The 23,131-nt window shown below is 40.9% G+C and overlaps 1 protein-coding gene across 9 annotated transcripts in view; it reads left to right on the top strand.

Moving 5' to 3' along the window:
* The first annotated feature begins 299 nt into the window (after nt 1–299).
* The window catches only part of ptprma (protein tyrosine phosphatase receptor type Ma), a 263,649-nt gene continuing 240,817 nt past the window's right edge, over nt 300–23,131 (top strand). For 3 of the 9 annotated variants that reach the window (XM_036589718.1, XM_036589694.1, XM_036589684.1), the window contains exon 1: nt 300–890. In XM_036589718.1, the coding sequence (XP_036445611.1) occupies nt 818–890 (73 nt within the window). In that variant the 5' untranslated portion in view covers nt 300–817. The remainder of the gene's footprint in view (nt 891–23,131) is intronic. The other 6 variants (XM_036589734.1, XM_036589710.1, XM_036589702.1 and 3 more) reach the window with 3 other exon arrangements.

Raw genomic sequence — 23,131 nt, 5'->3', positions numbered from 1 at the left:
AGTCAGACAGTCAGTCTGAATGAGGTTTTAAGCCCAGGTGTGTTTGTCTCCACAGAGCAGCTCTGCTTTCTCTGCTGTGTTTAACTGCTCTGGTCCGGAGCTCAACAAGCTTTTCTGAACTCAGTGTGTGTCTGTCCGTGTCTGGTGTGTAAACGTGTGTGTGCGTGTGCGTGTGTGTGCGCGCGCGCAGTTATGGCGCTCCGGCGGAGCTCCACTCCACTCCACCCATTAAAACACTCACTCACAGTCGCCCCTCCTTCCCTCAGCAGCGCTCCAGCTGCTCCTCCGAGCTCCGAGACAACAAACTTCTTCTCCCTGCCTGCGTCTCTCCTTCTCCGGCTCTAACGGGCTCAGGCAGCGAGCGGGGGAGCTAAGCTGAGCTGAGAGTGCGCATGCACGGCCGCCTAAACATCGCCAAATATCACCCCACCCAGCCCGCTCTGCTCTGCTCTCACTGTAGCTGTGGAGAAAGAAAAGAAAGACCTGAGTCGTGTTTCAGGGGCTCGGTTTGGTCCCAGTCCCCCTACCAGCAACTCCAGCAGCTCCGCTGGAGAGCTCCGGTGACGTCAGCGCCGTCTAGAAGTCAGTGCGAGTGCGTGGAGCCGCTGGACGCACACACACTCACAGTTTGACCAAGTAGAAGTAGTAGTAGTGTTAGCGGTGGTGTTTTTCGGGGGGAGAGAGAAGGAGAAGAGTTCGTTTCTCCCCACAGAGTGAGAGTGTGTGTGAGAGAGAGAGAGACAGAGAGCCGGGAGCTGAGAGCGAGCCGCGGAGAAACTGCTGCTTTTTTACCCTGGAGCTGAGGGGGTTTAGCGCCATGGACAGAGTTCTACCTGGACTCCTGGCTCTGGTCACTTTCCTGGCTTCAGTTCGAGGACAAGTATTCCGAGGTAAGACCCCGCGCTGGGTGATACTGTCTCGCGGTTTTGAACGCTTAGCTGTTTTTTTCTGGGGCGAAAATCTGATGTTTGGCTAACTGAACTGATCTGAACTGACTCTCTGAAGTTTCTCTCAGCGCCGTCCTCGTCTCTGTCTCAGCCGGAGACCAACTTAAGAAAGTTACTTTTCGTGAATTTGTATTGATTTTATACCGGTGAGTGAGAGAGGTGGTGTTTTGACTTTGCTTTGGCTACAATTGTGTCGGGTTTTTGTTTGTAGTTTGGACATTATTTTGCTCGAACCTGGCAGCTTCTGTAAAACGCTACATCTTCAAAGTGGCTCGTTGTGCGCGGACTCTTGTTTGGGGAGTAGCCCGTGATGTGGAACATTTTTACAATAACAAAAAATGGTCTGTGAAGAAATGTTTGCCTCTAATTTCGAAAGATGCGGGTGAATAGGCTGAAAGTATGCCCGCGATGACTTTTCATTCCTTTCATTTTCTCCTCAGTAACTTTTTTCCCTCTGTTTCTGGACAGTGGAGCAGCCAGCAGGCGGCTGATCCGCACGCAGTGTTAGTACAGTGTTAGTGTGTAGTACTACAGGGGCTTTGTGGATGAGCTCTAATCGCCTGGAAGCCTAATCTTATCAAACCAAGCCCTTACTGCTCATACAGGCCTATGATCTATCTTTACCCCACTCTTACTCACATGTCTGGAATGGGAGCTGCTGTTTTCTGTGTCCAGGAGAAGAAAAGAAAGAAAGTTGGTATGAACAGAACTAAGATTTGAACTGACTTAAAAGAACAGAGAGGCAGTTAGTTTTAGCAGGTAGTTACTTTTATTGCGGTTGGATGGGGAAAAGTAGCTCTGTTGTAGTTTCTACAGTTACTTCTAACGGTCAGCTCTTTCTCACCTTTTGTGTACATGACATATATACAAATGTATGGGCTATTTGGCTATATTTAAAACAACACCAAGGTCATTGAGAAAGCATTTTAGCTGGTTTTATGACTTCTTTATGGTTTTATAGTGCCATAAAACAGACTTTTATTATAGTTATTTTGTTTTATTCCTTGTTCAGTTGGTGGTGAGATAGAACGGGGGATGGATTAAGCTCTCTGTGTTCATCTCCAGCTCTCTAGCTACTTACTGTAGAGTCTAAGCTGTTAACTCTAAAACTCTTTGTCTTCTGTAGGAAGGCAGCTGACTACTAGTTTATGTGAGAGTCCTTCAATTTACACATCTTAAAAATTTCCATGACCAGGATTTCTGTTCATTTTCTGTGCTTGCCATGGAAGATCACTTTAGTTTCTTGCTTTTATTAATACTTATTTTCTGTAAGAACAAACTTGCCCCTTACAGCAGCAGCAAAAATCCTCTGTGGCCTTATTCTTTCTATTTTAGGAAACTTCTTCGCATGTCTGTTGGATATATCATCTGTCTGATTTGTAGTTTTCTTGTAAAAGGCCAGATCCACAACCGTGTATGATGTAGTGACCACAGCAGCCTGCTGGTGGCACCATCGTACATGCAGACCCACAGCAGTCTGGCTTTGAAGCCCCCGCTCTGGAGTCTGTAGTAGTCCAACTTTGGCACCAAGCATTTTATTACTATACAGGATATGGACACTATAAGGCCTTTTTGTTTAAAGTTAAGACACTTCTTCTTCTAGCCTAGGATATACTTAACATTATAGACTATGATTTACAGTGTTGTTTTTTGTTTATGGAGTTTATTATATGGAGTATAATTAACTAAGGCAGAAATCTACAAGTGCTCAAGGTGAAAATTCCTGTCTCGTTTCTTGCTTTTTCTGACTAATATCATTTTCATATCCGTAGAACCGCTGACCCCGAAGCATGAGGAGAGCTATTTTGTTGTTTTGACCGGTGACGTGAAAGGATATCCTCTCTGATTCTCCCAGCTGTGTCACATTTCACAGCCTCTTCCGTGGATTCACTGCCACACTTGCTATTCTAGCCGCACTGCAGACACGCAGCGCATTGTGTTTGAGTCCCATTGTTCGCCTTACGCTCTGCTGTTGATGTAGTGCATTTATACTCACATACACAGTGGAAAGACTGGGCTCCATCTGACCGCTGTGATTTTCCAAAATAATTGGCTTCAAACCTCCAGAGTCGTAGGGGGCTGTTAAAATAAAATCATTTTCATTTTTTTATGGACTAAAAAAACTTATCTAAGACATCAGAAGCTTAAAAGACAGTTCCGTACTAAACCTCCTTCAGTTACTCCTCCATGGCCTAAATGTCAGTAAGCTAATATTTTACAGTAATCTAAAATTCTGCAGTCTTGTGTTATCAGTCTCTCACAGGTTTCTGTGTAATCACAGCGCTTTACCGTTTAAAAAACGACAGCCCCTTAGCAGCTGTTAGCATGCTTTAATTGTACCATATAATGCTCTGAGTTGATCTTTTCGAGTCAATGGAGAATGAAATTGGATCTCGCTTATGTGCGAGTCAGCCAGATTATAACAACTAAAGTAATAACAGTGTTAAAACATAGAATTAACTCAGAATATTGATATTGCATCCATCCCCTTCTCTATTTAAGAGTTGCCTCACTCTCTGTTCAATTACTGGAGAACAGGCTGAGGCTGTAGTACTGTATAGGTCGTAGAGTTGACCTGCCAGTCTGCCATGAGCATTTTTAGCATCCTGTTGCTACATTCCATTGGCCTGGCATGTGTAGTGGCTGAGCTCTGTAAACACCTCTGTCTGAGTGTGTGACCCCCTGCTCATGCTCACACACACATACACACACATACATCTATTACTACAGGGAGGTTTCCCATGTAACTGTGTATTACTGTAGCGAAACATTGCTAAACTAATCCAAATTAAAATATCCTTAAGCTTAACATTGGTAAAGATGAAAAAAAAATCTCTCAGCTCTTTTAACCCCTCAAACCTTATAAACCTTTTAAAAGAGTTAAAAAATGAATATAAAGATTTCTTAAATTTGGCAGACTCTCTCATCTAGACCAACTTTCATTTGTAATCATGTTACAGGAGTAGGAGAAGGTAGCATTAGGCATCTTGCTCAAGTGTAGCATAGCGTGCTTGCCAGTCCATGGAACTGAACCTTGGTCTGCTGTTTGGAGGGCAGCAGTATTACCCACTACAGTGCACCAAGCTCACCTCCTCACTTCCTTATTCTCATAACTAGGTTCTTTTAGCGTAAGGATATCCAAAATCATCACAGCATTTGTTGACCTATTCATAAGGCATTAAATACGTGAGTGTTAAACCTTCTATGTTTTTCTATTTTTAGATGTGAATCACCTCTTGGACTTGGCAAAAGTGAGTGAGGATTAAATGCAGCACTTCAATTAAAAAGAGCTTCTTATGAAGCTTAGTCGTTTTTGAAGAATAAATATTGGATGAGTAGGTTTCAAGATCAGCATTGGTATTGGAAAATGATAGCATACCGTCTCTAATGTTAGTTTCATACTAGTTGTCAAGTTATTTATAGCAGTTACTTGTTAATAAGGCTCCATAAGAATAACTGAACAATAATCCTAGAGTGCAAGGGGTTCATTTTTCAAGGGAGAGCTTCATTTTGGAGTCCAAAAATTCCAGTGTCCAAAGTTTTAATGTTTTCCTATCACTGTGGGGATATTTTGAGGCTAAAAGAAAACACACACATACACACAAACACACATACACTGCCCTCCGACGTCCTTTCTAATAGCTTTCTCCAGCAGTCACTGGAGGCCTGGGAAAGCGTAGTGCCCCAGAATTGTTGGGTAGCTGCGCAGGGATCACAGTTACCCATCAGGACCGTGACTTTGTGAAAGATGCTGAGCAAACATGGCCGCTCTAATTAAAGTGGGCCTTGCCCTCGAGTGGGCCAAAGCGAGCATAAAAGCTAATGAATCAGCCGCTTGCCCTATTTGAGGCCTGCTGAGCAGCACAGGGCGGCCAGGTGGTCTGTTAGCGCCGCCGTGTGCAATACCACCATGCTTCATAAACAACTGCAAATAAACCAACACAGAGGCGATTAAGCGCCCATAATAGGATAGCCGCTGCCACGCAGTTGTGCCATTCTGCTGTTTAAGTGAGTGAAGAATCCTTTGTAGGTGACTGTGTCAGTCCAAGTGCGCTCAAAAACACAGCTAATTAATCCACAACGGGCCACGTTGCCCCAATTTTCTGAGGCCGTTTCATTAGCGATTTGAATAAGCCTGGGTCATCAAAGCGAGGAGCACTTGTGTTTGTGGTGCTGACGTCTTCTTTTCGCTGAGGTGGAACCAGGTGACACACTCCGAGCAGGTGGCTGAGTGCCTGTGCCCCTCCTTTTCAGTGTTCTTCCCCGCACATCACCGCAGGCAGATATCTCCATTAGTGTCAGCCTGTGTCTGTGCACCACCGAGGAGTTTACTGTGCCCCTCCACTGAGTCATTAACAGTTTGGAGGCCTACTTTAATTCTTCCACTGTTTGCTCGACCTAATTGTGATCAGAGCCCATTGTTTCTTAAAAGGAAGCAGTAAAAGGGGGCCTCGCAGTCACATATGGGCATGTATTTTGGACAGGAAATTGGCCTGCCTCAGCACAGCCAGTCGTGCTCAGCACTAAGGCTTAAAAAAACAACGTGCTGGAACAATAGCCATCTCTGTGTGCATTAGGCCTGTTGCCGCCTGAGAAAAGCCCACCGAATCCACCCTGTGTGTGTGTTCCTCGCTCATATCCAGTGACATTTTTAATTGTTGCCAAGCATCAGTGCCCAGCATTAATCCCTGAGATTTATTTACGTCTCCGCTAAATGGAGGAGGTGTAAATATTTGCTGGTGAACGCAAGGACCATGTAGTGCCAAATTGTTTTTTTAATGACGTTCTAATTATTTCCCAGTGCATTTTTTTGCCCGTGCTGGTGGTGTTTTGTTGCAAATGAAGCAGAGGAGACCTTTTCAGAATGGGACTTTATTAGTCATTTTAATTGGAGACGATGTTTGGGAGGAACAGCATGGACATGGATGTGGTCTTTAGCTCAGACATGATTAACTGCTTCATGTTTACAGATGAAATTGGCAGTTTAGTGTTGCCATTCAGGCTTTGCACCACCCAATTAACACCAGTCTGTTATCCCAGACTTTTTGGTCTGGATGTCAGCAGGACTTGATTAGAAAGCATGGACGCTATTGGAAATGCATCGCTTTCCTCTGAACTCCTTTTGTGTGTAGAAGTGCTTGTTAGTTCATACACTTGTGAATGTCCCCTGGTGCTCGCGTTCAGAATGAGAAGGCTAATTTAAGAACATTTATAATCCCATCAATGTCCCAGTGAGTGGTGACGTTGAGCATGTCTATTTATTGTGGACGTCTCTCGTAGGGGGAGTAGAGAGGAAGTGACCAGCTGAAAACACAGCAAGGTCCAAAATGGAAGCATTTTTGAAGAAAAATTCCACAGACCTTTCAAAGTTCCTACTTAATTAATTGGTTAAAGTATGAAGTCATTCAGAGTGGTTTGAAGTGAAATGCTCCATTCTAGAGAAACTTTCAAAGTCAGAATTGTTCACAGTGGTGGTGATAGGAACCAGACATCCAAAGCTTTTAATGCTTCTAAAAGCTCCCCCACAGAAAGTTATTACATGAAATGGTTATGAATGCTGCCTGATGCCTGAGACATTGTTTTGACATAGTTTTGAGAAACCATCAGAGAGGTATATGCAGGGTGTGGTAAGGCAAAACAGTAACTAAAGAAAAATGCTTTGCAGTGTTACCAGTATTTTACCTCTATCAACATTAAATAAAAGTAAGTAAATAAAATGGCTATATTTACATTGTAGACCTCACAGCCCCTGGTTCTTATCTCCACCACTGGAAAGAAATCTGAGTCTATAAGTTTCTCTACAATGCACCATTTCACATCAAACCACTCTGACTTGAATCTCTGTGACTATCCAGAAATGTTAAATAGCCCTTTAAGTCAGATAAAGACATATCTTGTTTTGGAGCCTCCAGCTGCTTCAGGTATAACCTTGTACTGATAACATCTGTACTGATGGTGATAATCTCTGTTTCTGTATCTATGCTAATTCCAGTTGAGATAGCAATGCTTTGAATTTATCACATTGATACCTAAATACAAGCTATTTGAGGTTATATTGAACAATTAAACTTTAGGGATCAAGCAGAGCTTTCAGAATTTCATTCCTCATGCTTATGCCTATATACCTTACATATTAGTTTCAAAGTTGCTGAATAATTCATAGTAGTCACTGAATAAAAGGCCTTAAGAGGAATAGGTACTGAATAGGTGCATAATAGGGGTTAAGTAGTTTCATCAGCTTTGCTAGAGACCAAAAACATGGTGTCCTCTTTGTAGATTACTGCAGTATGCTAAGGAAACGTAATGATAATGAAAATGGCATTATCTTGCATCCTCACTATCAGTAAAATTCTCCACATTACAGCTGACTGTACCCAAAAATGTACTCGTTCAGCTCTGGGCCTCCACATTACTCTCACTGTTCTTCCTCCCCTTTTTATAGTTAATTATTCTTCCACCAAAACTTTAGGCAGCACCACACAGTCTCCAAACACAGACAATAAAAAGAGCTTTGTAAAGAATAAAGAACTTCTGTGCGTAGCAGTATAACTCAGCTAGTAGTTATGATGCATTTTCATGACTATCTTAAAGATGCGCTGTCTTTTTATTACATCAGCCACCGCGCTGAGCAGCTAGAAGTTAGTTCCAGCTGAAGATTAAGCATGAGAGTGCTCATCTGGGATCAGCTCCACTTTGTCTCTGTTGATCTTAAGACTATGAGCCTATGGCTTATTACTCAATTACTAAGCTTAAGACCTTATTTACTCAGTTTAATTACTCAGTAACTACAATGTAACTATCTAAGTAATGTAGTTATTGGAATGATGTATTGAAGTGTGAGCCCACAGCCAGGCTCTTAAGGTTCAAGGGGTTAAGCTTCTGCTAAATGCAAAAATATATAAAAAGCCTGATAACACACTGGACTGCATTAAACCCCAGTCAGGATATTTTACGAGCAGATTTTTTTTTTGAGCTGATTAATGTGCTGTAGGTAGTGGACTGGATTCCTCAAGTGGATTGGATAAGCACAGTGGACACCGTGGCAAGAGGAACACTGTCCAAAGATTGAGCTTTTTTGGGTATTTTCCATTAATGAGTTGATTTGTGTCATGGACCGACCGATATATCGTCCATGCTCTATACCCTATAAAATGTTCTTATCAGTCAGGCTGTACTTTGTAGATTAGCATAAGAAAATCAGCACAGCATTGCTAGTTTAAGTCTGTTTCATTGCATCTTTTGAAACAAATCTGAAAAATTTATGAAAGGATGAAAACTCAACATGATTCGGAAATCATAAGGTATTCTCCTTCTGCACCGTGATTTTTTAGTGAAACGCTGTATCAGGGAGGGTCTGCGATAGCTGAGCAGTTTTGCTCGATGAAAAGTGAGGATGATGTGTGCAGGAGGTAAAACATATTATTATTGTTCTATATTATTTTCCCTGCCCACTGGTGCACAGTGATGTAATAAAAAAAGTCAGGACATTCTGATGTAAGATTACGAGAAAAAAGGAATTTTGTCTTTTGAATGATATGATTTGATGAATCCTGCTTAATATGACCAGAGGCATGAGTTAACACAGTAAAAAAAAAGATAAATTTAGATTTTAGGTTGACTTTAATGCCTGCTGGCATGAGGTGTTTCCTGTAGAGCAGAGCAGCAACCCACTAAAGGAGGGAAGTTATTAATAAACATTATGCAAAATATGTATTTAACTAGAAAATTAATATTGATTTGTGTGATAAAAATGCAACTCTTCATATTTCTTAGAGGTGAAACTTGGATAATGTGCATCACCCATAGTTTAACACCCAGTGGGACATCCTTCTTGCCTCAAATTGATTTTATTATTGCCGATTTAGTAAAGCAATAATGCAGAAAAAGGACTTAAATAAGTGTTCAAAGGAAAATGTGTGTAAATATTTAATTGGGCATTATACTGTACTTCTTCATTAGCATCATTTTAATTATCCTAACTGTCCTAGGAGCCTGTCCAGGAGGATCAGTGTGTGTGCATTAGACTGGAGGAGATGAAAGCAAGGGCTTTGGGCACCGCAGGCACTAATGTGCAGCAGAGCTTAGGGAACAGCAGGTTGCCAGAGGGGGCTAGTGCTGCTGTACCCTTGAGAAGTGTACTTAACCCATATTGCTACAGTAAATATTCGTATTCATATACGGAATATATGCAAATTGCAAATAAGAGTTAATGTGACTCCCCGTAGGGAATTCTCACTGGAGAGGATATGGCAAAAATTAGCTTATTTAGAGAACGCTCCATTTTCTTTTTGTTGTCATTGCCCTGACTTTTGTGTCTTTTTCGCCAGGTTTAGCATGTGCTGTGTTTATTTGTGGTGTTACATGTGTCTGTTTTTGGGTTTTGGGTCATTGTTACTGGCCCCCCTTGTTTCAGACCAGTGAGGATTTATAGATGTATTAAGCACCCCGGGGCTTGGCCAACTCCTCTACACCCCATATTTCATCTGGTCTTGATTGATGAAGCCCTGTATGTATGTCATCCATTTATAAGAGAGAGAGAGAGAGAGAGAGAGGATGTATTTGTAAGAAATGCGAGAGAAGTCTCTGGTGGCTTGAGCAAAGTTAAGTGAGGTTAAGAACACTCTTAAAATTAGAGCAGTTGAGCCTTTTAGGGGCTAAACCTGTTATCAGAAGGAGGGCCCTCGCTGAAAAACAGGACACACTGCTTCCCAAAGCCTGGCTTTTCTGTCACTGAAGCCAACTAAGCCCTTGTAGTTGGTAGAATGCATACATGCTGGGGACACTGGTGTTTCCTAAAATTAAAAGTATTGGCCATTACTCTTAATGAAGCTCTGGTTAGCTCTATCTGCCCTCAAGAAACTATGCATACTTCTTTATGCAGTTTCTCCTCAATGTGTGGAGTATATCTGGCACTCGTTCTAATTAATAGATGAATCTCCACACATTGCTTTGTTTTTAAGTTGGGATATATTTTAGTATCTCTAACTCTCAAATGATAATAAAACATCTCCTTTTAAACATACTTATTTTAAACAGTTGTAATCTTGTTTGAAAGGTTTCTGAGAGAATTAACTTACAGCACTGCATAAAAGTAAGAGACTACCCTTAGTTTATTTAATTTCCAGTCAAAATTGGACATGAAGTACAAGTTATTAATTTGTCAGATTATCTGTAAAATAATCCACTTGCATAAGCAAGGAGAAAGTCGAATGAAAATAAGTAGAAAATATGGGATTTTCAATAAATGGAGTTTAATAATAATAAACGGAACTCTTAACAAGCGTGCAAGACCCGGTGGACCACCAAAACTCTCTCCATCAGATAAACAGCACTTAAAGCTTTCATCTTTAGGAGAGAGGAGAAAACAAGCTCCACTCTTGCTTTAGATCTGAAAAGTCCACGGGTGTTTCTGTCCATCCTTCCACTGTGAGAAGACAACTCAACACGATGAGTCTGAAAGGATGTGCAGCTGTCAAAAAGCTGTTGCTAAAATATTGGGATTATGTTAGTCTTGAGAAGCAGAAAGTGCAACCAACTTCTAAGACTGAACTTTAGATGTTTTTTGAAAAACTGAAAACAAATCTGAAAAGAATGGAAGCTGTATTTAAAGCAAAGGTGGAGACTCTAAATACTGAACAAATATTTCATATTTAGTACTTGATGTGCTTCTGTATAATTTTCTGTTAAATACTTGCCTTCTGCTTTTTCTCCTGACAATTAAAGATTTAGAAAATAGGTGTTTTAACTGGAAATAAAGGAAGGGTGGTGTCTGATTTTGCTCAGTATTGTATATAAAATTACCGCATGCTTATGTTATTTCCGGTGTTAACTGTGATTTTCAAGAGTTAAATGCACATAAATACAAGGCTTATCTCTACACTTGAGTGATTTTCAGATTTGGAGGCTGAACTTGGAAGTTGGCCACACAAGCTCACTTCCTCCTGAGATACAACTGTGTAAGCATTTACAAACTTTATCATCTGATCATTCCTCTAGGCCTGAGAGAACAGTTTGCCCAGCTAAAAAAAATGCATCAGGGTCAGTAAGAGTGCTATTACAAACTGAGACTTGGAGGCTTTGGAATGGAGACAAACTTCTGTTGCTGTGGTCTTGCTTCAAGACACTGTGTTTTTGCTGCTTGAACACAATGTTATGGAGCACTTTCCCATGGGTTGGAGGGTTAGTCTTGCAGATCCTCTGAACTGAAGACAGCTTGCGTGGTAGCAGCCTAGCAGGACCACCAGTGCCACAGCTCAACACTCCAAAAGATTCAGCGAGAATGCAACACCATAAAATAAGCCCTCCAAGAAGATAAACGAGGCAAATCTCCAATGGCAAATCCAGTTGATGCCAAACTGGGCAAATCCCTCCTCTGTTTAGATCACTGTACAAAAGGAAATCATTCTGTGTGGCACGACTTTCTTCGCTTTTTCTTCAACTTCTACTTCCAATGCCCCAAATCCCACAACAGAGGACAAAAACTGAAGCATATCTCGCTAAAACTGTTGACTGCGAAGGGTTTGTTTGCTCATCTGCTCTGAGTTCTGGAGGAGCGTGTGGGATAAAGTATTAGCATCATCGCAGACTGCTGGTGGTTTATTATGTAGCAGTCTCGGTTGATTGTCGGCAGGTGGGCGTCCTTTCTAGCTCATAGGCTGACACAGACAGGGCAGACGAGTTGGTAGAGGCTTGTAGCTCGTGTAGAAATTGAGGCAGAAGTTTTGTAGGAGAGGAGGACAGAGAGGAACAGGGCAGGGAGGAGTGCGGGCACACTCCGGCAAGCATTCAGAAAGACAGACATTGGGAGAGACAGACAGGGACGTAAAATGACAGGCAGGCAAGCATGCTGTTGGAGTCACAAAGCCTTAGTCTTGTCCAGGGGCGCTACATTAACAGGGACAGGCCCAGGAGCAGCCTCAGAGCCTTCTAGCCTTGCACTAACACAGCTACTACTGCAGAGACCCAGAATATCTCTCGCTCCTTTTCTCTCCCTCTCTCTCTCACTCTGTCTCTCTTCACACTGTGCTGCACATGTGGAGAGAAACATTCAGAATGACCCTCATATTCCCTTGAAATGAGACACTCAAAGGTGAGAAGCAGAAGATCCTGAAGTGTTCAGAAAGTTCGTATTTAAAACTCTTCTCTATGTTATCTATATGTTAACTATTCCGTCATTGATTTTAAGGCTTATTATCCAGCAACTATTATAAATTCCCCTAATATCTATCAAGTTAGTATATGAAATATGTCGTTTAAAGGGTTAAACTGTCTTTCCTGTCTAATACCAACACCACTAATGAGCTGAGCCAAAAGCTACACAAGCTTCCTCTGGTGCACAAGCCCCCTCCACCGTATCTTTTCCAACAACCTGCTATGCAGCATTGTTCTGCACTCAAAACATGCACAGGAGATTACATGACCTTATAAACGCCAGAGTATCTGATAGAACAATTCTGTCATCCTTCCTTCTCAGTGAAAACATGACCAAATGTATTTTGAAGGGCAAGACAGAACTCTGGAGAGCTTTTACCAGGCAGGCCTTCAGTATTATATACAGCGCTCATCAGACTAAATAAATTTATGTGCATGCATTATGTTAGGAGAAAGGTAAAAGATAAAGGTTGTAAGAATTTTTAACCAGCTAATTTGTGCATTTAACCCCTTAAACTTTAAATATATTATTCAGTTATTAATTCTTTATGGATATAATTGGTTAATATTGTTTACCCAGTGATGTAATCAAAATTCAGACGATGTTTCGGATAGAAGTCACGATACTCTGACCAGAGATTAGGAGAAAACAAGAATTTGGGTGTTGAAATGATATGATATTTCAATATGGACCTAAACTAACATGGTAAAAAGGGTCACCTTTGAGTTTAGTTGACTTGTTGTCAAGTATCTTCTATGATTTATACAGTAAATTCCAAGAAATTAACAAGGCTAGGGCGATATATAGTCTATACCAGTATACTGTGATATCGCTTTTCAGTATTAATGGTATATTTAGTGATATATATTTGATAGAAAATGAGAATTATGTCCATTATATAATGCATATAAAACTAGTGTCACTGTTGCAAAGCAGTTTTAGTGTTTTAAATTCTATTTTGGACACTTACAGTGCATTATGCAATACATTGTATCTTGAAGCTGACAGTTAACTTTAATGTATGTCATTTACTGGGTGCTCTAGACCATATTAAAATCCATAAAATAAATAAATCCTAAGTATTTTTGTTTATTGGAAACTGTGTATGATTAAGAGAAGAAAACATAAAGTGTTCAGTAAATGTCATGATATTGAGTTATATCAGGCCTATGAACTAATATGTAGCTATGTGGTTCTGAGAGTGAGGAAAGTTTAGATTGTTGACAGGTCCTGAAAATTTAAGGGGGTAATTGATGATTAATTTAGTTCAGAGCTCAGAAATCTGGTGGGTGAAAGAAGCTTATCTATATCCAGTATGTACGTGAGGCCAGGCAATTAAGGAAGGCACATATCTGCATATAATTCTCCTCAAGTGAAAGATGGATTGAGCTGAAGCGGTTTGGTTTGTTGTTCTTAAGCGTCGCTTTCAAGCGTGAATGCTGCCCATGCCCCAATGGAGGGTTTACTTAGCGGAGCTGAATAGGGGGCTCTTTCACGGCTAATAGGACTCCAGCAGCTGACTGCAGCCATGAACTCTTTCATAGCCCCTGTTTAGTCGCTGGAGGGGAGGCAATATCAAACAGCGGGAATCACCATCCTGCCTGCTCGGGGGGAGCAGGGCCCTGCACAGACCCAGACACACCACATACACACAAAAAACACACACACACAGCTCAATAAATAATTCAGAGGCCTGGATGTGGAGACGTGACGAACATTTAGATCCCATCGGCTTCTTTTCTACACGCTAACTCCATTCTACCTTTACAAACCAGGTTACTTTTCTGCAGCAGTCCCCTCTCTCCTGGGGCCGTTTAGCCCAGAGTGACCCGGCACCTCCCCCTCCATTGCCAGAGGAGGAGAGGCTGCGGCTGCCTGTCTTAAGACCCCTGGTGAGGAGCTGCGAAAGGTTAGAGACTGAAAGTATCAGGCACAGCTTCTCTCTGTGGCTTAGACGGCCTGGCTTATGAACGTGCAAAAATCAAAATCTCCTTTTTTTTTCACTTTCTTCTGATCCAAATCCCACACTTAAGCTCCTGGGTAAAAGTGGGGAAAACTGGGAGATTTCTGGTCTTTCTTGCACCTGACTGTCATAAGACTCTGGCATGCCCCTGCCCTGAGTGTGGGATTTTATGGATTCTTTCTGTAGATTTCATGCTTGGACTAAGGTGTGAGTGTCATATTTAGAAAGTCATATTTGTGGCTGCAATTCTTACACAGATGCAAGACTGCAGTGAGATGCTAAGAGTGTTTGGTTGTCGCTTGTGATTGGACCCTAGGCTTATTATTCAGTAATTAACGTGAAGACTTATTATTATGCAGTTATGAGTAAAGTTATCTATGGGTTTAACCCTTTAATGTCCCCTGACCTGTTGGCATGGCCAGACTTTGATTCCTCATTCCAATTAGCTAAAGCTGAAGTGACTGCCTGTAGGCCTTTAAGTCATAATGAGTGTGTTTTGATTCTTCTGTTCTTTCACTAAGTACATAAAAATGTGTAGAACTGTGTACACCAAATAGACCTCTAAAGTTTTGTTGTTATTCTGTACTAAGTCATTCTGCAGACATATTAGGAACTCTAAGCTGATTTCTCTATAGGGGAACTGAATGGCGTCTTCAAAAATCATATATAGTAGTGTTGAAGTTTAAGAGTAGACTTACTTTCATGCTACGACATTTCAATGTACTGGAGTGATAGCTTACAGAATGACCCAGTGAAGTCTATTGACTGTACTACAGATGTGGCAGATGAAGTATTCCTTTCATAGTAACTCCAATTTTACATTTTTTCAAAATAATAAGCCTTTGGATGTGAACATACAAAGGAGCTTATGGGGTTAAATGCTTTCTAAACTGTGTCTCATTATCTGTAACTTCTGAAAACTGATACTTCAATAGTTCATTGCCTTGATACAGATGTTTCAGCCTCTTTAGAGCAATGAGTTCAACTTTCACTCACTGTCACTCTTGTTGTCTTTTCCCCTCCCTTTTCAACAAAGCCTACATCTAAAAGCATGGATGGATGTCCTATTATCTGTACACTAAAGAGCAGGCTTAAGCTGATAGCTGATGCTTTAATGAAACTGTGACACCACTAATTGCTGGAGCGAGGAGTGGAGGGGTGTGGGCTCCTCTATGGCCTGTCAGCAGCGTGGCAGCAGACAATGGCCCTGCCGCTTTCTCTCCCCAGTACGACCCATCAAGAGCTGCTGCTTTTGTATGGCGCTCCGCCGCTGAGGCTTTCCATTTCTGCGCACTCCCCAACAGACGCCACGTCCAGCTGATGGTTAAATTGCAAAAGGAGAAGGAGCTGAGGAGATGGAGAACACCGCGGTTAGTGTCAGAAACACAACGCTGTGTGGCCTCAGTCTGTTCAGAGTTCATTTCTGCTCTGTCTATCAGAGTAAGCCCTGTGATTATAAACACAGTAGGAGCAGGGTAGTTCGGCTGTGATGCTACAGAGGAGGCATCATTTATTTTCTTGTGTGTGTTTGTGTACATACATGTTGATATGTGCCTGAGGTGGTGTTCTTTTACAGGCGTTTTGTATACAGCATGCAGGCCTATGCAATACACCATTGTTTACTTCAGTGAGGATCGCGTTTCAGCTTTCCGCTAGCAGTGTTGGATTTACATGAATCAGTCACATAGCACTATTCAGTACAAAAATAAGCAAAGAAGCCATGAAAATTTGCAATTGGCAGGGATATACGTAGGCCATACTTGTAGATTAGAACACATATGGGAGAAATTTTCATTATGAACTGTTTTTACAGTTGCTGAAGATTCAGCCTCCAGCATCGGATTTGTAATCCACAGTATGTACAAATACTAGTATTGTGTTTATGTTTCTGCTTACTACGACTGGTAAATCCTGCAGTACATTAAAATGCACTGGTGAATGAATAATGTGACGTGGTTAAAGATTGGCCTTTATTTTGGTCAATGCGTAACAGGCCTTCACCCACAATAATTTACTTTTGCTGGATTGCCTGAATAGCTTCACTCATCAAAGCAGTTATTAGGAGCTATGCTGGGTCAAGATGCTCACAGTATACAGTAAAAAAAACTGTGATTTGCATTCTGCATTCTGTCAGTAGACTTCTGAAGTCATCATTTGGCAGTCAGTGACATGCCTATATGAGGAAATCTGGCTCTAAGCATTTGTTCTTTATGGGAAAAACGAATGTGGTAAACAAAAATGCTCCAATACATTTTGTCTTTCTTTTAAAAGTCACTGGATAGTAATATGAATATTGCTACATGCAAACTAACCCTGCTGCACATTGGATTGACATCATAGGACTAGAAACGTCTACAAAATACCCCATGTACACCAGCAAGCTTAGCCAAATCAGGTTGGAATAAACTTTGTAATTCAGAAGATCCACTAATACTTCAGGGAAAAGTATAAACAGGACAAAATGTATCGGCTTTGGAACATTTTGGTTAACCACAGGGCTGAATGGTGATTTTTGAAAACAGCATTTATTTTTTCCATAAAGAAAAACAGCTTAGTTCATTATATGGGCATGCTATCATCTACAGAATGATGCATGACGGTCTATGCTGGAGAGGTCTATCTTGCAGAAACCTATATTGTGATAATGATTACCAAACAATACCTAGTGCAGTCCTAGAGGCTTCACAGAAAATTATTACTGAGTGCTTTTAAAAATAACCCAAGTGAAAACATTTAACCTTCTGACTCTCAGTTCTGCATGGCTCTAAAAATTTAGACCTTTTCTCTTCCTCCGTCATCCCTCCTCCTCCTCCCACAAGGCTGAGGCTTGTCACATGTGTGCCATGCTTGCTTGACAACATTGTTCACGGTGAGGCAGCGATACAGAGGCAGATTCACAATGAGGCTGCTCGGGATGAGACCTTTGTGAATGTGGGGGAAAACGGGCGGAGGGTCTTCAGAGGCTGCCCCTCGCCTGCTGGCGGCTGGAGATGACCTTCTCGCGGTGGGAGAGCGGCAGGAATATCACTCCACCGACAAAAGGCAAGAGAGCGGCGGTTCTTCTGGATTGTGTCTCCATCGGGGCAGGCGGGGTGGCAGCTCTGACCTTTTACAGACATTTGGAAGCGCGTGTGTGCGTGTGTGCATGCGGATGCGAATGCGTTTTAATGGCACGCTGTCAAACCACCTGCTATGTGTTTCCAGGGGTTGAGACCCAGTGGAGTTCTAGCCCTTCTGATGTTTGGAGCAGAGCCCCTCACGACCCTCATCTGCAGATGTGTTCAGCCTACATTCTGAATGACTGCCACTGTTTCACACCTCTGTGGCTGGAATCTTGAAGCATAACTGCTTAATCTAGTCCTGAACTACCTTCCCCAAAACCTAAGCTTCTGAAAAGTCATGCAATACAGGCTGACATCGCCATCATAAAAACCTTGTATCTGAAATGGTAATGTTATAGGAGAAGGAACAGTGAAGAAAATGTATTATTTAGTAGGGGTGCACAATTAAAATCTGTCGATTTATTGTTTTCATTTTGGCTGATCTGTTGCAATTTGATTATGTAAATAAAGTAAGGTCAGTGCACTCAAGTTGTATATGAATGCTGAATGCTACTCCTATTCCAAAATGTTGTAGCATAACTATGCATGAGTCATTGTGCTAAGTAGCCAGTTGCTTCCAACTTTCAGTGTAGCACTTTATTTGATTCATGTTATTTAAATAATAACTCATTTTTAAATTTCATTTAAAATGGCAGTTTTTTTGCATAATTAAAAAAAAACAATTATCCTTTGCATTGTTTAGAATTTCATGCAGAACGGATGAAGAGAAACTATCAAAACTTTCCATGTTCTATTAACATCCATTGCAAGTTAAGAATGGTTTTTTCCTTCTCCTTTAAAGCTATCATTTTGGAGATACAAGGTTTTCTTCCGACAGCGACGAAATAATGTTATTTATGTTGCGGCTCTGGCTAATAAAAAGTATTGGTACAAGTGTGTTTCATGTGTTCACTTAGCCTACACAGTTGAAGTTTTGGGCTTTAAAAAATGGATAATGTTGGCTGTAAAGAAATCAGAATTATAAAAATTCATCATAAAAAATTATGATGGAGTCACGTCTGTTATTCAGTAACTACTACTCATTATTCAGTAACTACTATGAAATTAATATGTAAGTTATGTAGTTATTACAGTTACTAAAGAGTGGGCCCACATGGACCATTCAGGTTTAAAGGGTTAACTTATAAATATGTGTTTTTCAAAATTTCTACGGGTCTGTTCACCATGAAATGTTTATGCAATGTAAAGGGCGACTCTTGAATGGTATAAAAAGAAATAATAATAATGAAAAAGCATTTACAAGGTTTTCTTCTGATGGCAACAACATGTAGATCTCTGTGGCTGTTCGTCTCTCTCCCTCATTTCTTTTTCCACCCCTCAATTATTCTTCCTTTCAGTTTTTTTTCTTTTTTTTCACCCTAACTTTCTGTCTCTCTGTCTCTCTTATGCATCATCAGCTCACTTCCAAACTCTGTTTAAATTCCAAACTCTGTAGACAGACAAAATTCTATCTGAATCTGATCCACACCAACCGGAGGACAAATAAAGCTTCACATTCATAGTGCATGTAAAGTTCTTCTGTGGTGCTGGCCTCGTGGTGCAAACACGTACCAGATTAAAAATTGTATAAGGTAATATGGAGGAAGGGAGGAAGACTAAAGCAGGATGAAAACCTGGAGCAGAGGTAATCGCACTCTGAGAAACCTTAATGTGAAATTTGAACCTGACCTGAGTCTGTCAGATATTTGAGAAATGATGTTAATAATCAGATTCAGACAAATATTTCAGGCTTTACTCCCTCTGCTTCTCTATCTCTCCTTTGAGCCTTGCCCCCCCCCACTCTCTCTCAGAGTTTCCAACCGTTCAGGAAGTGGCAGGGAAAGAGAGAGCGCACACTGCTGCCCGGTGAGATCAGCTCTCGCTCTCTGGGCGGCAGAGAGACACAGGAAGCCAGCCAAAGGAAACAACGCAGCAGCAGACAAACAGCAGTGCACATCACATCAGGCCATGAGCTCATACAGGGCAAATCAAAAGAGCGGCACCAGCGGACATGCAGCTTCACTGAAAGGGCGTCAACGTTTCTTCTGCTCTCTGGTCTTGTTTTCCTCCCTGAATCAGAATGGCAGACTTAATTGCTCGCAGAAGAGGGCTTTTATGACTAATGTGCAGCGGAGAGAGTCTATCACAGTCGCTGACAGCCCCTGCCTCCTTGGCACTAATTCCTGACGATGTTTCACTGCAGTTCCCACAGGGATTTTTTTAGATGTAGCAGATAGCCTCAATTAGGCTTATGACTGATACATCCTAAAAAAGTGTTTTATATGCCTCTCTGAATTCTGTCTTTGCGACCTTAATCCCGCGAAGCTGAGTGGAACCTGCTGGAGGAAAGTAAAGGAAGGTGGGTGACAGGGGCCTTGAGGGAAGAGCTCGCTGCAGGGAGATTTAGTGACAATCTGCTGAAGCACTAAAACATGGCACCCAAGTCCCACTGAATCTTATTTCATATCGATTAGGACTGGTTGAAGTCTTCTGTTGCTAAAATGGAGAGTTTATAATGATTAAACTCTCCTTACAAGAGATGTAGAGGTGAAAAAAAGTTTTTTTCTCCGTTCTGTGTTTTATTTCTGAGCCAGGAAAAAGTCTACTTATCCAGTGTGCTATCCTTCCATTCTGGGGCCCGACTGATACAAATAGCGATATTAAGGCCGTTTATTCACATGCTGCAGTTCAAAAGTTTGGAATCACTGTTTTCAATGATATAATCAATCAATCAAACAAACCAATCAATCAATCAACCCATAGTTTAACTCAGAGTACATTGAGGGTGACCCTCATTTACAGTGTTGTCAAGCATTAAAAAAAGCAGCAAGGGATTAAAAGAGTAATAAGCAGGGAAATAAAAAGAGAAAACATAAGGACTTATCAAAACAGTAGAAAAGACAAAATAAAGTTCACGCTATTAAACTAGAAATACTATACAAATACTTTATAGAAATACTATAAACTAGTAAAACTATCAAATCAAATCAAATTGAACACATAAAACAGTTTTGTTGCAGATTCATGTATAAAATTAGTCTACTATGATATGATATGATATCCGTGTGGGTTCAATTTGTAGGAAGCTGTAAAAATTAAGAAAATTTAGACAATTTCATAATAATTAAGAAAGCTGTACAGCATTGACAACGCATTTAAAATAAAATTATTATCAGGAATCTCTCATAGTTGAAATTACAGTTTATTAATAACATTTCATACTTTTTTATCATGTCATAACATAATTTTCTTCAAAATAATACTTTTATATTGTGAATAAACCATCTGCTGTCTAATTTCAATCTACGCCGTATAAACGATTATTAAATAATAGCCATTAATATAACAAGTAATTCCAAACTTGGAAAGGCACACTTTTAAAGAAGATGGTTCTTCAAGGGTTCTTTAGTGAAGACAATGGTTCTATATAGAACCATGAACACTTATAGAACCATTTGCATGCTTAAATGGTTACTTACTTGGTGAAAGCATTATTCAGATTGACAGAGAACGTGTTGTATATATAACATTTTTGAAACGGGTTCTATACAGCACCAAAAACGGTTATTCCATTGTGATAAGCTTGACCTTGTAATAATAGCATAATCCTTTTTTGTGCTATATGGGACCCTCTTCAAAAAGGTTTCACATTCTCCATCAATCTGAAGAACGATTTCACCATGTAAAGAACCATATAAGCATGCACATGTTGTTGAGTGTTCATAGTTCTATATAGAACCATTTTCTTTACTAATGAACCTTTAAAGGAACCGTCCTTTTTAAGAGTGTGGTGTAGGTGTTTGCTGGCCCTCTGATACACTGGTCATGCCCTTCTCCACGCTCTGGTAAAAAGATAAACAGTAAAGCTGTACATCCTGAGCGCAGAGACTTCGCTGATCTGAGTCTTGGCTTGGAAAGCCTGGTAGTGTCCCTGCTCTCCTCACATTAAGACTTGTAATAGGTCTCTAAACCTAAGGTTTAATGATGTCAAAGGCCCGGTGCTTTAAATCAAATCCATTTAGTGTGAGATTTTAATAATGAATGAATGCAGCGGAGTCGATTGTGGAGCTTCATTTATCGCCGTATTGATTGCAGCAGCGCTCAGGCTCAGAGAACAGGAGGCTTTTAGTCCCTCTAGGGGAGAGAAGCCTGTAAGACTACTCGTTGAACAACCTCACTGGGACATGAGAGAGAGAGAGAGAGAAAGTGTTGCATGTATGTGTATGTGTGTCTGCCTCTGTGCATGTGCGTTGGTGTATTTGGGAGTTCAGTGTTACATCAGTGTGATTCCTCTTGGGGTGGATTGCTCCAGGATTCACTCAAAAAGCAGGGTCAGAAGGCTGAGAGGCCAGTCCCTGTGGAGTCCAGGGCTTTGAGTGTGTCTCGCTTTTTAATAAGACTCCTCCAAGAGGTAGAAGGAAAGGCTTGAATCAGCAGTCCTGCAGGACTGTCCCTGCTAGACTTCTGTTTTTCTCTTGCGCCTTCAGCTGCTGTAACATTTCGGCTGAAAATGGCAACCTCTAGACAGCTGCGTTAAAGAGAATCTTGACTATGGAGGTGTTCTTCTGAAGACACTCCCAGCATGTTGCACATTATGCTATACAGCTTCTTAGGCATGTTTAATATTGGGCAGGTTAACTCAGGTCAACTCTTAATAATAAAGGGTTCTTTGCAGGGGTCAGGAGATATAAAAATTGGCACTGGCCACCAAGCTAAAAATTAAAAATTTGTAACCAGAATTATGGAAACATTGGGCCACATTCTCCAGTATCTTTCTAAGTTTGTTCTTAAATGTGTTCTTGAGAAAGGTCGTAAGAAAAAGTCTATGTCAGATTCATGATGTGTTCTTAAAGTGCAGAACTGTTCTCACCTTTGTGCTATTGAGTGTGTGTAGGTTCTGTTCTCACCTAAGAACAAATCCCAAATAAGAAAACATTGGTGAATGTCAGAACCTTCATCAAGTGGGTTTAAGAAGAAATTTCTTCTTGAAACCGGTTGATGAATGAGGCCCATTTCTTGTACTCATGGCTTAATACCAAAAGACAGGTCAGGCATTGGTTTGTGTCAGGCATTGTGAATTGCTTCACAGTTCTTATGTGACCAAATTGGCTCTGAATCACACGCAGAAGGGTGAAAAGTAGTGGTTTTGTTATTAAAGGTAGATATTTATGAATTTGTGAAAATTCTGATCTGGTGGTTTATTAAAATAGAAAAAAAACACCAAAAAGGGCCCAGTTGGGCCAAAGGCTCTGGATTTTAGTGGCCAAAATGTGAAATGTTGTGGATGATGGGCAATCTTAACCTCCTAGAAGAACCACTTTTGGTTCCCTAAAGGACCTTCCAGTGTATGGTTCTTGAATGAACCATTTTTGTAAATGAGATGCTAAACTAAATGAGTATGAAGCACATTTTTTAAAGAACGTATTCATAATATAAAGGTTCTATAACAAAGAAGCTTTATTTTTAGAAGTGTATGATAATCTTTATAGCTTAACCTGTTATTATCACATATGCAGCTTTTATCCAGCTTTCACTCCTAATACAATTTTAGAATATGTCCTTGCTTTCCAATTTCAGTAGTCTCTTGCCATTTTGTCCTATCTAGGGACCTTGGAAAGCTCTCCGACTCTTGCATGGTAATTTACACTGTTTGTTAGGAAGGGACAGTTGGTATGAAAATGCTCCCTTTTAATAATTGTTTGCTATTCATGAGAAGCCATTTTCCTCATCCTCCGGCTACTGAGTAAGAGCCCACTCGAAGCAGGTCAGGATTAGAAGGCTCGGGATTTAGTCTGCTTGCTCGTGTATTATCTCGTATCAAGGAAAGCAATTTCAAGAAATTCTCGCTTAATCTAATTCCGCGAGCACAGCCCAGACTGAAGTTTATCATAAATATTCCTAAATGGGCCCTTTCTCATTGGCTAGAAGATTAAGACAAAGCAGCGTGCCCCCCTCATCCCCCCTCAGC

The sequence above is a fragment of the Colossoma macropomum genome, unplaced genomic scaffold, assembly GCF_904425465.1.
Source record: "Colossoma macropomum unplaced genomic scaffold, Colossoma_macropomum, whole genome shotgun sequence".
NCBI classification, from domain to species: domain Eukaryota; kingdom Metazoa; phylum Chordata; class Actinopteri; order Characiformes; family Serrasalmidae; genus Colossoma; species Colossoma macropomum.
This window is presented reverse-complemented; position numbering and strand designations above follow the sequence as displayed.